At 35.8% G+C, this 14,431-nt stretch overlaps 1 protein-coding gene across 1 annotated transcript in view; it reads left to right on the top strand.

The window, feature by feature from the left end:
- The first annotated feature begins 5,293 nt into the window (after positions 1-5,293).
- LOC149175145 (pectinesterase 2-like) overlaps positions 5,294-14,431 on the top strand; it is a 47,648-nt gene continuing 38,510 nt past the window's right edge. Inside the window, exons 1-2 of the mRNA XM_089421055.1 lie at positions 5,294-5,454; positions 5,648-6,562. Of these exons, the coding sequence (XP_089277181.1) occupies positions 5,294-5,454; positions 5,648-6,562 (1,076 nt within the window). The remainder of the gene's footprint in view (positions 5,455-5,647; positions 6,563-14,431) is intronic.

Below are 14,431 nucleotides of genomic sequence, written 5' to 3'. Positions count from 1 at the left end.
AAAGTAATGTTGAAATGTTATAAAGAGAGAAGGAAATACCCCTTTGATGTCATTCCTTCTATTGATAGAAGAGCCACAAGAAGAATTACGAGAAATAGGGGAAAACAGAGGAATGATGAAAGCTATGTCTAAGATAAATAGGGTAATGTATTGAAGGTTTTTTAGAGTAATTGAGCATAAAGGCATGAAAGGGTGATAAATTTATGAAAATATTGGTGAATAAATTTAGGACAATGTCTACTTCAAACACTTCATGAGGATTTGATAAATATATGACAATAGATATTGATGATAATAGAGTAATAGAACCAAAATATTTTACAGTAGTAGACCTTGTAGAAAACTTTACAAATGAATACCCCATTGGATATTTTGTGTTTAAAGAACTTATTTAGGAAGAAGAATTTTTATCCACTGCATCAGAGGTACATAAAACAAGTAAAATTAAATGACTGAAAATATAGACTTAGGAGCTAGAATTACCACACATGTACTTAAAGAATCAAAACACAATGCTCAAAAGTAATCTTGAAATGTTACAAAGAGAGAAGGAACAACTGAAAGCATAAATGAAATCATTATCTAAATAATTCAATAAATGGTGCAAGAAAATCCAAAAAATAAAGATAGGAAACAAGAAACTTAAGATTAAGATGAATATACAAAAACATAAGAAGAAAGTTGAAACATCTCGCTTGGAAATTATAGTTAATGCTTCAGAACATGTTTGAAGTCTTGATATAACGAATTTTTAAGTTTTGTAGAGAAGGACAAAGTATTTTTGGGATAAAATAAGAAACTTTGTTGTGTGAGGAAATTAAACACCTTCCATGTGGTGGAGATGCTGGGTCCTCATTTTCAACACCTTCATCACTCTTTTTTCCACAATTTTGTCTTCTGAACCTATAACATTTAATGTTTCATAACACATTTTCACTCCATTTTGTCATCATGCCTTCCATTTACAAGATAAGATACCAGGAAATAATTACAAGGTGAATTGTCTATTTTCATACAATTTTCATCTTTTCATGTATAATTTAGGTTATAAAACTTACTAGTAAGTCACTTCAAGAATATGTGATTCTCTATTGGTCATCTATTTTAGAAAATAGTTTGTGGCGGATTCATTATCTTCTATTGTTGTGGATATCCAAAGGAGAGAAAATATCTTCGAGGAGATCATAAATGATATGAAGATGGACATGTGTTCTTCAGCTAGTTTCTAGAGTAAATAGATAAGTAGAAGATATCAGGTAAAGCCTAAGTCAACAGGAATTTCAGGAAATACAATGTACCACATCTGCATAGATCTGATTATAGAATCACCTTAAAGATTTATATATGGACTTGAATCAACCAATCATAAATATCATAATAGAGGTAATGATTTTGTGTAATTATGAAGGAAATTGAAGAAATATTTTTCTCTATTTTTATGAATACTTTGTTCTATAGTTGTGTTTAGTTTGTAAATTTGTAGGCTTTGGGATGACAATGATATTGATAGATCAGTTTAGAAAGAACTTGAATGCTTTATGAAAAATATTATTAAACATTAATGATAATATATCTATCTAAGAAGTCATTTTTAGTATTGTTAAAATTATGTACTTTGTTTCCTGAATAATTTAGTACAAACACAATGATTCATGTTTTTCATATGTTTCAATTCTGAAGAAGTGTGCTAAGTTAAGTTGGGTCTATAATGTTTCTTACAATGAAACCTGAATGGGTAGGGACCTCTATGTAATGATACTCATTTCTTAATTGAATTTTACTTAATTATTGATTTATGTTGTAGTTTGTGTTCATGTTGTAGCTTTGATGTATTTATTGTTTACAAATTGATTTGATGAATCTTTACAATTTTTTTATTTCAATATTGTTTTATGTTTTTAGGAGAGCTACAAGAAAGTTGATATATGGTTGCAATTGAAAAAATTACTTTTTTGTTATTGTAAACTAAGTCATCATTTGTATTATATGATTAAAAGTTGTTGTGGGATGTTAAGCGAAGTAATTATGTACATGACAAATTTGATTAAATCTTCTAGCATGTTATCCTATTGTTTTCAAAGTTACCATTGAGTAATTAGCCTTTAGAAATAACTACATCGTACACAGATAATGTTACTTTATAATATTATGATTCTATTTAATAATTAGGTGAAAGGAATTCAAAAGCAATTAAGCTAACAACCATACATTGTTAAGAAATAACACACATACCTAATAGGGAGATACTTGAAAGTAAAAATAGATCATGATAATTTGAAGTACTTCTTAGAATAACAATTATCTTTTGAAGTGAAACAAAGAGGAATTACAAAGAAGCTAGGTTATGACTTTAAATTTGTCTAAAACAAGGAAAATAAAAGATTGTGAAATATGCACTTTAATAAAAAGAGGAAGACATAGAGGGTTTGGTATCCACTATTTCCATTCCATAATTAGACTAGGTGGAAAAAGTAAGCACAACTATAGGAGGATCTAAGTGTGTTAGATAAATTCATGTGGAGGAATGATTTGTTGTCGTATCATGACCACATATAATTATGCAAGAATTCCATCTTAAATAGAATGTCCTTTTGGAAATTCGTTGTTCTTCAAAACTTATCATTGTATTAAGAAGGTCTTCTTCTAGAAAGGTATTAAATGTTATGTTCAAAAGTTTGTAGTTGAATATGTCATTTTCCATAAGAGAGATGATCAATACCCTAACACTCCTACAACTACCAACCATACCAACTCTACGTTAGCTTTTGGCAGAGAATGATACCCATGTCATGTTTTCTCTGAAACCATTTTTTGCACTCCTCTATTTCTACCATTTCACCGGAAAACCATGGTTTAGGATTCTATGTTGTTTACAACCCTATCCATCGAATTCCACTTTTTGTTGGAACATTGATGTGTATGATTCTATTTGTTACAACCCTATGCATTTATTTCCCTCCTTCCTCTCCTTCTCTCCACCATTACTACAACTTTAGTTTTAAGTTGTCTCATTTCTGTGTGTCGACCACCAGAGGAAGAGGCCATTTCTCTTAGAGATCACCCCAATATACACCTAACATTTGGATCCATGAGTTGGCTTGAATCTACCTTAATGAAGGCTTATTGAACCAAGCCCCTCCTATTACATTTTTACGTGACAATTGGAGTGTTGATAACCCCTCACATATAACCTTACAAGCACTCCTCTATTTAAGATGTCCTAGGCACTGGTCTACAATCAATCCAGAGGCTATCTCTAGGGAGCTTTCTTTGTCTGCTGCTGCACGTGTAATATTTAGCTACAACAAGATCGGTGAAGCAAACAAGATTTATTTTACTTTGTTAGATTGAAACTACCTCACAGTGATATTGGTTCATGTGTGATATGGAATGAAATTACAATCCTTAGATCTTGTAATCCATGTGTTAGTTAAAGAATTGATTAAAATAATAACATCACATAGTAGATCTAAGTTTAACTTATATCTGAGCATGTATGCGTATGGGATATATATAACAAATTTAGCATATAACCTAGAAGTAGAAGCACATAAATAATTCTACAAGTGTGAAATAGCTTTTCTTCCCTTCTTCTCACATTCCTTTTTTATTTGTATATTATCTAAATGTTTTATTATGAGCACATACATATTAATTCACATGAATTTCACTTTCATGTGCCACATGCACATGATCTATAAAAAAAGACATTACTGAGCATTAACAATTTACTTATTAGCATTAGAAGACTCTACTATACTTTTTTCCAGTTTGATTTAGGAAGTTTTTGATTTGTATATTGTCTAAATGTTTTGTTATGAGCACATACATATTAATTCACTTGAATATCCCTTACATGTGCCACATGATGTGTAAAAAACACTTTAATGAGCATTAATGATTTATTTATTAGGATTAGAAGACTCTACTATACATTTTTCCAAATTTATTTAGGAAGTAGATGAGGGGTGCCATCATAGAAATTATTTATCTAACATGAACATGTCAAGGTCTCTTTGGTCGAGTGGTTAAGGCATGTGTCTGCTAAGTACATGGGTTTTCCTCGTGACAATTTGAATCTCTTATGTAGTGTTTTCATGCTTTTCAATAGTTCAGATCAGTAATGACACAATTATATTAGATATTTATTTATTATTTTTTTATATATAGATATCACATTATCGGAATTGGTAAAAGGCATTGGTAACCTTTGATCTCTCAAAAGAAGATATTTTGGGAAATCACAATTCTTGGAATATAGGATAATTTCGTTAAACGTAATTCTCACTGTCACTTTTATGGTAGAGAATATTGTTTTTTGTATGTTGATTAAGTAATCTTGTTAAAATGCTTCCACGTCATAATTCTCATTAGCACAAAGTTCTCATGGGGGTCTATCATTTCTTTTTCAATGTTTTACATTGTAGGCTTCGAGAAAAGACAAAAGATAAATGATAGGAAATATATATTTTCCTTCTTGTCCCTTTGTATATTTTATTATATAATGCATGTCTTTAACACATATTCATTAACCATTGTTTTAGTTATATATTTATTTGTATTTCTTTTAATTATACTATTTCGCTCCTCTGCATACCTGTTGCTAAAGTTTCAATAGAAGTATAGACAAGTAAATAACTTTAAGTCTTGCTCTTGAAATACAATGGTGATGATATATGGCTCACTATGCATCAGGAGAGAGGGAGAGTGGAAATGGGAGGTCCCCTTCATGTAAAGGGCCAAACATATTTGCGTACTGTAGTAAGCATGAGTAGTGAGCATGAGTGACAATTATGATAGATTCTAACTTACTCAATGATTCATGCAAACAAAGTTTTGGTTGCCCCAATGTCAAGATACATTTTATGGCAAGGTAGGATCAAATACTAACATGTGAGTCAGTATCAATCGGTAGTGAGCACCAATTCCACATATTTTGACTTTTTGATTATGGTTCCCCCATGTTTTGGTGGTCAACATGTTATTATAAAAGTGTTTGGTGAATAAAATGTCAGGCTAATGTCGCATTAGAGATTTCTTTAGGGAATGAGAGAATTCAAAGTAGGTTGGCGGCTACTTATACAGATACCCTTACTCTGCATTTTCAAGTCTGGTTTTGGCAAATGTGTTAGGCATGAAATTTCTATTGGCGATGCCGTGTTAAAACGTCAAACTGATGAGTGTACGATATCAATGAAAGTAGAATTGGTAGACTGCGCCATCAATATTTGTTTGAGGTAAAAGAAGACAACTGGATGAGGAGGAAGATAATCCATCCACTTGCGTCTGTCACATGGAGGGACCTGTGTGGAGGCCATGGATATGGTCACAATCTTCTGCGTTGTCAGAAAATATTCTGATGCGTGGACGGGCATGTGTGGAGGCCATGGATGTGGCGATGGAAGACGCCCAAGGCAGTGCAAGATATGTGCCGCCTCAGTTGATGTGGCATCGGTAATCGATCCGTGCAATGATTCGGAGTTGGTGAAAAGCATATAGGTTATTTGTTCCAACATCACCTCTTGCATATATATATATATATGTGTGTGTGTGTGTGTGTGTTTTGTGAGAGAGAGTGAGACAACAGTTTGTTGATACATTACATTGCAATTAAAAGAAAAGTAATTCATTCTGCAATGGCTTTTAGATTTAGGTTTAAGGCTTTGGTTTTCTTTATCATATGTCTCGTGTTTGTCCATATTGAATGCGATGAACTGACTCATCGTGATTCTCTTAAATCTACTAGCGACGTGACATTGGATCCGAAATTCTGTGTTTCGACAATGTCGAGCCTGTTTACTGGATCACTACAAGCAAATTCCATAGATCTCGGTAGGATGGCTCTCAAGCTAGGCATTACTGAAGGAAAAAAAGTGTTGCAAATATTTTCTCGTGTGCCACGATTGGCATTCAAAGGCAAGCAACTCGATGCTATTGAAGATTGCATGCAGTTGTATGATCTAACGTTGGACGACTTGAGCAATTCCTTGTCGAATGTTACTCCTAATTCTTTGAAATGGAGGCAGGTAGTTGACATTCAGAATTGGCTTAGTGTAGCTCTTATTAATCAAGTTACCTACCCCCAAAGCCTTGAGGAGGCTAGTGGAAGCCTGCAAAATATTTTGACTAAGTGGGTGCTTAATATGTTGCGAGTTGTGAGCAATGCTTTGGCTCTTGTCAAAAACATTTATGTCGTTGGTAAAGATTCCAATATTCCTCCTGCACACAACCGACACCTGTTATCCAATCCAAAGAGTCATGATCAAGTTGATGTAGTCGATGATGATGAATTTCTTTCACATTATGGAGTCGTTAATGATGGATTCCCTTCATGCTTGTCTGCTTCAGACCGAAGGAGCCTTCTTCAAACCTCTGAAGAAGATGACGGTGCTTTAGACGAGAATGTCGTCACCATGGCTCAGGATGGCAGTGGTAATTATACCACAATTACTGACACACTCAATGCTGCTCCAAACAAAAGTTCAGATAGATATGTGATACATGTTACAGAGGGAGTCTACCAAGAATACATTGAGGTGCCCAAATGCAAAACAAATATTATGTTGGTGGGAGATGGTGTTGAAATGATAATTTCAACTGCAACAAAAATTAAATAGCGACAACAAACTCTTTTTCTCTTCCTTTGCGATGTGATCTTATCGCATATCGCAAATCGCTGCATGCCTCGTTGTTTTTTTGTTACGACCTATGTTTTCTACGATTGCGATCTTGTGATGCGATCGCAGATCACATATCGCAACTTTCGCCCATTGAGCGTTAAGCCCTCCGCTTTTGTATCCGCCGATTGTGATACTGCAATACAATATCATCGCACATCGCACATCGTCGCTTCTCACCTCACCTTATCCCCCGATAACGTTTTCTTTTGCGATGCAATCCCACCGTTCATCTGTAGATCTAACGACTGAGATTTGTTCTCGCTTGTGTTCGCCACCGCCATGCCTTATTTATGTTTTAACCTATTTTTGTGTTCCCGAAGAAGAAAGAAGGCCTTGCGCCATAACTGCTCTCCAACAACATTAAAGAAGAATGGCCGAGAACACGAGGGACGAGCCTCGAGCAGCCAAAAACATTGAAAGGTTATGGGTTTCATTTACTTTTTACTGTGTCTACCCCAGAAGGACAGCAGAGCACCAGAAAATGTTGATTTGTATCAGAGGCCCATGTTAGATTGTAAATGTGGTTGGTGGTCCATTATGACACCTCCACGCATAACCTAGCAGAGATATTCTTTTTAATAGATCATATATATACCTAGAACAACAATGTAACAAGAGGTTAGAAAGTTAGTGGTGAGTTGATGAGAGTTAGAGCACAACAGTGTAGAACGCAGCAGTGTAAAGAAACGTTTTACACAGTAGTGTTGTTGTAATCCCTCTGATAGAGGAAGACAAAACCTTTTGTAACAACAATCTTTTAATGAATACAAAGTTTTTCTGTGTGTTGTTGAAAACTTTGTTCTCTAGCAAAACAATTTTTTTTAGTTTTCGCTGTGTTAAGATCTTGTGTTCAAAACAGAGCATTGTTCTCTGTTCAGTCCTTTTGTTTTGGAATTTACAAGAAAATTCCCAACATTGGTATCGGAGCTTGTCTAGGCTCTTTGAAGGTGTCAAAGAAGCTGAAGGAAGGATTTTTTGCTACAGCAACTTCTCCAGCAGAGTGAAGACTCAGTCAAAAATCCAAGCTATTCCTTAAGCCAGTTATTTAAATACTTGATTGTATTTGAAGCCTAGCTTAGAGTGCAAGAATGGCTGACTCCAGCACCAGCACCAGCAATAGCATGGGTATGCAGCTCCCACTATTTGATGGAAAAAATTATGACTATTGGGTTATAACAATGAAAGCCCTGTTTGCTTCCCAAGATTTATGGGAAATAGTAGAAGATGGTTTTAAAGAACCAGCAAATGAAAATGAGTTCAATAGTCTAACTCAGGTAGAGAAGGATCTGTTGAAGAGCTACAAGAAGAAGGATTCAAAAGCCCTCTTCTTCTTGTATCAAGAAGTGCATGGAAGCGTGTTTCTGAGGTTAGCAGCAGCTAAGACATCCAAAGAAAGGTGGAAAACTCTCAAGACAGCCTATCAATGCATGGAGAAAGTGAAGACCGCAAAACTACAGTTGCTAAGGAGAGATTTTGAAAAGTCTATGCATGAAGGAGTCTGATAATATTGAATCATTCTTCACACATGTGATTGGCCTGGTCACACAGATAAGGACTCATGGAGAAGTTCTTGAAGAAAGGACGATTGTGGAGAAACCATTGAGGATCCTACCCTAAAAGTTCGATGTGATTGTCACCACCATAGAAGAGATAAAGGATCTCACAAACTTTTCAGTTGATGAACTACATGCATCACTGATAACACATGAGCAGAGGTTGAGTAGAAATGAAAACTCATCTCTAGAACAAACCTTGAAGACCCAGATGTCATTTGGAAGAGAAAGACAAGGCAGAGGAAACAAGAGAGGAAGAGGCAGAAGCCAAAACAGAGGTGGAAGAAACAACCCAGCAAATGCTCAATAAAGGGGCAGCAATCCAAATCAGAACCAAGGCCATGGTAGCAGCCAACAAAGTGGACAACATCATGCTCAAGGACAAAGGTATGAAAAACCCAATGTCCAATGTTATTATTGTAACAAATATGGGCATTATGCAAATGAATGTAGGAAGAAGCAGCATGATATGAACAATAGATCTAGTGCAAATATCACTAGAGAAAATATCAGCCAAGATAATGTGTTGTTAGCTTGTAATATGGCTGAAACAAATAGTGAAGATATATGGTTTCTAGATTCCAGTTGTAGTAACCATATGACAGGAAACATAGCCCTATTTTCTGCTTTAGATCAGAGTGTGAAATCACAAGTCACACTTGGGACTGATAGTAAAATTTCTGTTATGGGAAAAGGAGAAGTAGAAATATTTACAAAGAAAGGTGAAAAGAAAACCATAGCAGATGTCTATTATGTTCCTGGAATGAAGTGTAACCTCTTAAGTATTGGACAACTTGTTCAAAAGGGTTACAATGTTTTCTTTGAGAATGATGTATGCACCATTATGGATAGACCACCCAACAAACGTAGTATTGCTGAAGTAAAAATGACGAGGAACAGAATATTCCCTCTCAGAAGAAGGGAAGATTTGAAAAATAAAGAAGTAATTGCAGCAGTTACCCAAGAGGCTTTCCAAAGCATACCAAAGGATGAAAATTGGTTGTGGCATTTGATATTTGGGCATCTCAACTTTGGATGTCTTAGCTTGTTGAGCAGAAAAGGAATGGTAAGAGGATTACCATTGATAGAGAAACCGGACAACCTTTGTGAAGGTTGTATCTTGGGGAAACAACATAGAGAAAGTTTTCCATTTGGGAAAAGCATAAGGGCAAAATCACCCTTAGAGATTGTCCACTCAGACTTATGTGGACTGATGCAAACACCATCACTAGTAGGCAACCAATATTTTCTAACATTCATTGATGACTTTACCAGAAAAACTTGGGTCTATTCCCTAAGAACAAAAGTGAAGTGTTTGAAAAATCTCGAAATTTCAAAACACTTGTAGAAAATCAAAGCGGGCTGCATATCAAAGTTCTAAGAACTGACAGAGGAGGTGGGTATATCTCCAAGTAATTCCTACGGTTTTGTAGAGAAGATGGAATTCACAAGCAATTTATAGCTAGGTACACCCCGCAGAAAAATGGAGTAGCTGAAAGAAAGAATAGGACAATCATGGACATGGCGAGGAGCATGTTAAAGGAAAAGCATTTGCCAAATGATTATTGGGCTGAAGTTGTACACTGTGCAGTATATATTTTGAATAGATGCCCAAAAAAAGCAATCATAAACAGAGTGCCGAAAGAAGCATGGAGTGGGAGAAAGCAAGGAGTCACCCACATGAAAGTTTTTGGATGTGTGGCTTATGCACACATTCCAGATCAGCTAAGGAAGAAGTTGGACAACAAAGGGGAGAAATGTATTTTCATTGGATACAGTGAGGAATCCAAAGCATACATGTTGTATATCCCATCTACCAAGAAGTTTTTTGTGAGCAGAGATGTTTAATTCATTGAGGAGGAAGCTTGGGATGGAAGCATAGAGAAAACAGTGAATGTTAAAAACTGTTTGTCTCATGATGAAAATGATGAGGAGATGGCTAAAATACATCCCCAAATAGCAGCGCCAAAAACACAAGGACAACAAGGGACACCCTTGAGGAGAAATGAATGTTCTTCTCCAAGCACACCACAAGGAGGAAATTCAAGTGCTTCTTCAAGCACTTGTACACCAAATGAAAGAGGTAAGAAATTCATAAATTTAAGTGATATTTATGATGAAGGTATGAATTCTTTGTTTGCTTAATATTGTCATGTTGATGACCCTATTCATTTCGAAGATGCAATTAAGGATAAGAAATGGATAGAAGCTATGGATGAGGAGATCAATGCCATAGAAAGAAACAAGACATGGGATTTAGTTGAACTACCAAAGGCAAAAGAAGTCATTGGAGTTAAATGGGTCTACAAGACCAAGAGCAATGTTGAAGGAAAAATAGAAAGACACAAGGAAAGACTGGTTGTCAAAGGATATAAGCAGCAGTATGGGAGAGATTATGAGGAGACTTTCACACCGGTTGCTAGAATGGAAACAGTGAGAGCAGTGTTGTCCATAGCAGCAAAAAACAAGTGGAAAGTTTACCAAATGGACATGAAGTCAGCATTCCTAAATGGAGTTTTAATGGAAGAGGTTTACATTGAGCAACCTCTAGGCTATGTAAGAAAAGTTCAAGAGCACAAAGTGTGCAGATTGAAGAAATCTCTTTATGGGCTAAAGCAAGCACCAAGAGCATGGTACAATAGGATAGATTCCTATCTACTGGAAAATGGATTTGAAAAATGTGAGGGAGAACCCACTCTCTACATCAAAGAAAATGATGGTAAAATTCTAATTGTTGTGTTATATGTTGATGATGTTATCTTCACAGGTAATGATGAATATCTCATTGAAAATTTCAAAGCAGTCATGAAAGAGGAATTTAAAATGACTGACATGGGTTTGCTGAGATACTTCTTAGGAATAGAAATAGATCAAAATGAAAATGGAATTTTTATTTCACAAGCAAAATATGTTAATGAAGTATTGGAAAGATTCAACATGTAGGACAACAAGGCAGCAATCACTCCCACGGTGATGGGATTAAAACTCATCAAAGAGGATAGCAGCAAGGATTTTGATCCTAGTTTGTACAAGAGCATAGTTGGCAACCTAATGTATTTGACTGCAGCTAGGCCAGATATTATGCATGTTGTTAGTTTAATTTCCAGATTCATGGAGAGGCCAAAAGAAACACATTGGCAGGCAGCAAAAAGAATTCTGAGGTATGTTAAAGGTACTATAAGATTTGGAATTTTATATACTACTTCAGAATGTTCAAATTTAGTTGGATACATTGATAGTGATTGGGCTGGAAGTGTAGATCATCAGAAAAGCACATCCGGTTATGTTTTTCACATGGGTTTAGGAGCCATTTCATGGGCTTCTAAAAAACAACCTATTGTAGCGTTGTCTACAATAGAGGCAGAATATGTGGCAGCTACAGCAGCAGCATGTCAAGCAGTTTGGATGAGAAGGATGCTTATACCAAGAGCAAACAAATGCAACTGTGATTTTTTGTGACAATAGCTCCGCTATAACATTATTCAAGAATGTTGTGTTTCATAAGAGAACAAAACACATTGACACAAGGTTTCACTACATCAGGGAATTGGTAAACAATGGAGAAATCGTTTTAAAACATTGCAGAACTCAAGAAAAGGTTGCAAACATTCTGACAAAGCCACTGGAACATAAAAGTTTTGAGTATTTGAGGAAATGTCTGTGTATGACTGATAACCCAGCAGTTGAAATTAAAGGGGAGTGTTGAAATGATAATTTCAACTACAGCAAAAATTAAACAGTGACAACAAACTATTTTTCTCTTCCTTTGTGATGTGATCTTATCACATATCACAAATCGCTGCATGCCCTGTTTCTTTTTTGTTACGACCTGTTTTTTTTCCATTGCGATCTTGCGATGCGATCGTAGATTGTGTATTGCAACTTTCGCCCATTGAGCGTTAAGCCCTCCACTTTTGTATCCGCCAATTGTGATATTGCGATATGATATCATTGCACGTCGCACATCGCTGCTTCTCACCTCACCTCATCCCTCGATAACGTTTTCTTTTGTGATGCGATCCCGCCGTTCATCTGTAGATCCGACGACTGAGATTTGTTCTCGCTTGTGTTCGCCACCGCCATGCCTTATTTATGTTTTAACCTATTTTTCTGTTCTCGAAGAAGAAAGAAGGCTTTGCGCCATAACTGCTCTCCAACAACATTAAAGAAGAATGGCCAAGAACAAGAGGGACGAGCCTCGAGCAGCCAAAAGCATTGAAAGGTTATGGGTTTCATTTACTTTTTACTGCGCCTAGCCCAGAAGGACAGCGGAGCACCAGAAAATGTCAATTTGTATCAGAGAACCATGTTAGATTGTAAATGTGGTTGGTGGTCCATTATGACACCTCCACGCATAACCTAGCAGAAATATTTTTTTTAATAGATCATATATATACCTAGAACAACAATGTAACAAGAGGTTAGGAAGTTAGTGGTGAGTTTATGAGAGTTAGAGCACAGCGGTGCAAAACGTAGCAACGTAAAGAAAAGTTTTACACAGTAGTGTTGTTGTAATCCCTCTGATAGAGGAAGACAAAACCTTTTGTAACAACAGTCGTTTAATGAATACAAAGTTTTCTGTGTGTTGTTGAAAACTTTGTTCTCCAGCAAAACAATTTTTTTTAGTTTCCACTGTGTTAAGATCCTGTGTTCAAAACAGATCATTTTTCTCTGTTCAGTCATTTTGTTTTGGAATTTACCAGAAAATTCCCAACAGATGGCATAAACTCCACTATGATCATTGGAAATAGGAGCGTTGTGGATGGACGGACAACATTTCGCTATGTAACAGTCGATAAGCTATTTTTCTCATTTTTCTCATTATGCTTTTAGTTCTTCCTTTGTCGCGATCAAGACCTTATGTGAGGTTGAGGTATTTCTAATTTTGACAAATCTGTTATCTATATACTTCATGAATCCAACAGATCCCTGCTTACATTTGCTCTTTTTTTCTTCTGACTATTTTTTATTAGTCACTCTGACATACTTATGTTATAAGGCAGATTCCCAAAATAATTCAGAATCTGACTGTCTAGAGAGGTCAATTGTGGATTGCAGATTCTGGGATATTCTTAGAATCTGATAGTCTGGAAAGGTCAATTGAATCTGGAAAGGTCAAACAATATTCCAGAATATTTTCAGAGATCATAATTTCCTAAAAATTGTCTAAACACTTAAAGCTAGATCAGTTGGGTATTTATATGTAGATTGCAAATTCGATGAATATCCTAGAATTTAATGATCACACTAGGGGTCAAACAATTAACCTATCCTGAATTTCAAATTCTCAAATTCTAAAATATTCCCATAATCCGTTCAAAGTTAAGAATTTTTGAATTTGTGTATCATGGAACTTATGAACATTCTTAGTGTAGCTTCGTAAGGTTCTTCTTTATTTATTACAACTTCGTTGTCTTCATCGGTTACTATACAGTCCCTTTGGCTAGAATTTTTCTTTTATGGTTGCACTGATTGTGAAATATTTGTGATCGCAGCTGTCGTGGGCCAAGGCTTTAATGCTCAGGATATCACGTTCGAGAACACTGCGGGACCAGAGAAGCATCAGGCTGCCGCCCTCCGAGTTGGGTCGGATCTATTAACATTCTACCGCTATAGCTTTAAAGGCTACCAAGATACTCTCTACGGACATTCTCTTTGACAATTCTATAGGGAATGCGACATTTATGGCACAATTGATTTATCTTCGGCAATGCCACAACTGTGTTTCAAAGCTTCAATCTATTGGAAAGAAAACTGATGGATAATCAAAAGAATTGTTTTATGGCTCAAGGAAGAGATGATCCAAATCAAAACACTAGAATCTTTATTCAAAACTGAAACATCTCTGCTGCGCTTGATCTAGCTCAGGTGAATAGCTCTTTCTAAACATTCTTTGGAAGTCCATAGAGAAACTACGCTCGTAGGGTTTATATTGAATCATATATAGATGATGTCATCGATCCTGCTGGTTGGCTACAATGGTCGGGGCACATTGCTTTGACGACGCTCTATTATGGCAAATATATAAATTCAGGACTTGGCACAAGAACTACAGAGCGAGTTCAATGGCATGGATATCACACCATGAATATTTCTGATGCTCAAAAGTTCATGGTGGCTAATTTCATTTCTAGTGATGCATGGATAGAAGACATGCCCTTCGATGCAGCCTTAGATTAACAAGAATGACAATATCTT

The sequence above is a fragment of the Pinus tabuliformis genome, chromosome 4_1, assembly GCF_031772625.1.
Source record: "Pinus tabuliformis cultivar Carrire ecotype Pingquan chromosome 4_1, CPIR1, whole genome shotgun sequence".
Classification (NCBI taxonomy): Eukaryota; Viridiplantae; Streptophyta; class Pinopsida; order Pinales; family Pinaceae; genus Pinus; species Pinus tabuliformis.
The sequence above is the reverse complement of the archived record's forward strand: the minus strand, read 5'-3'. Positions and strand labels throughout refer to the sequence as shown.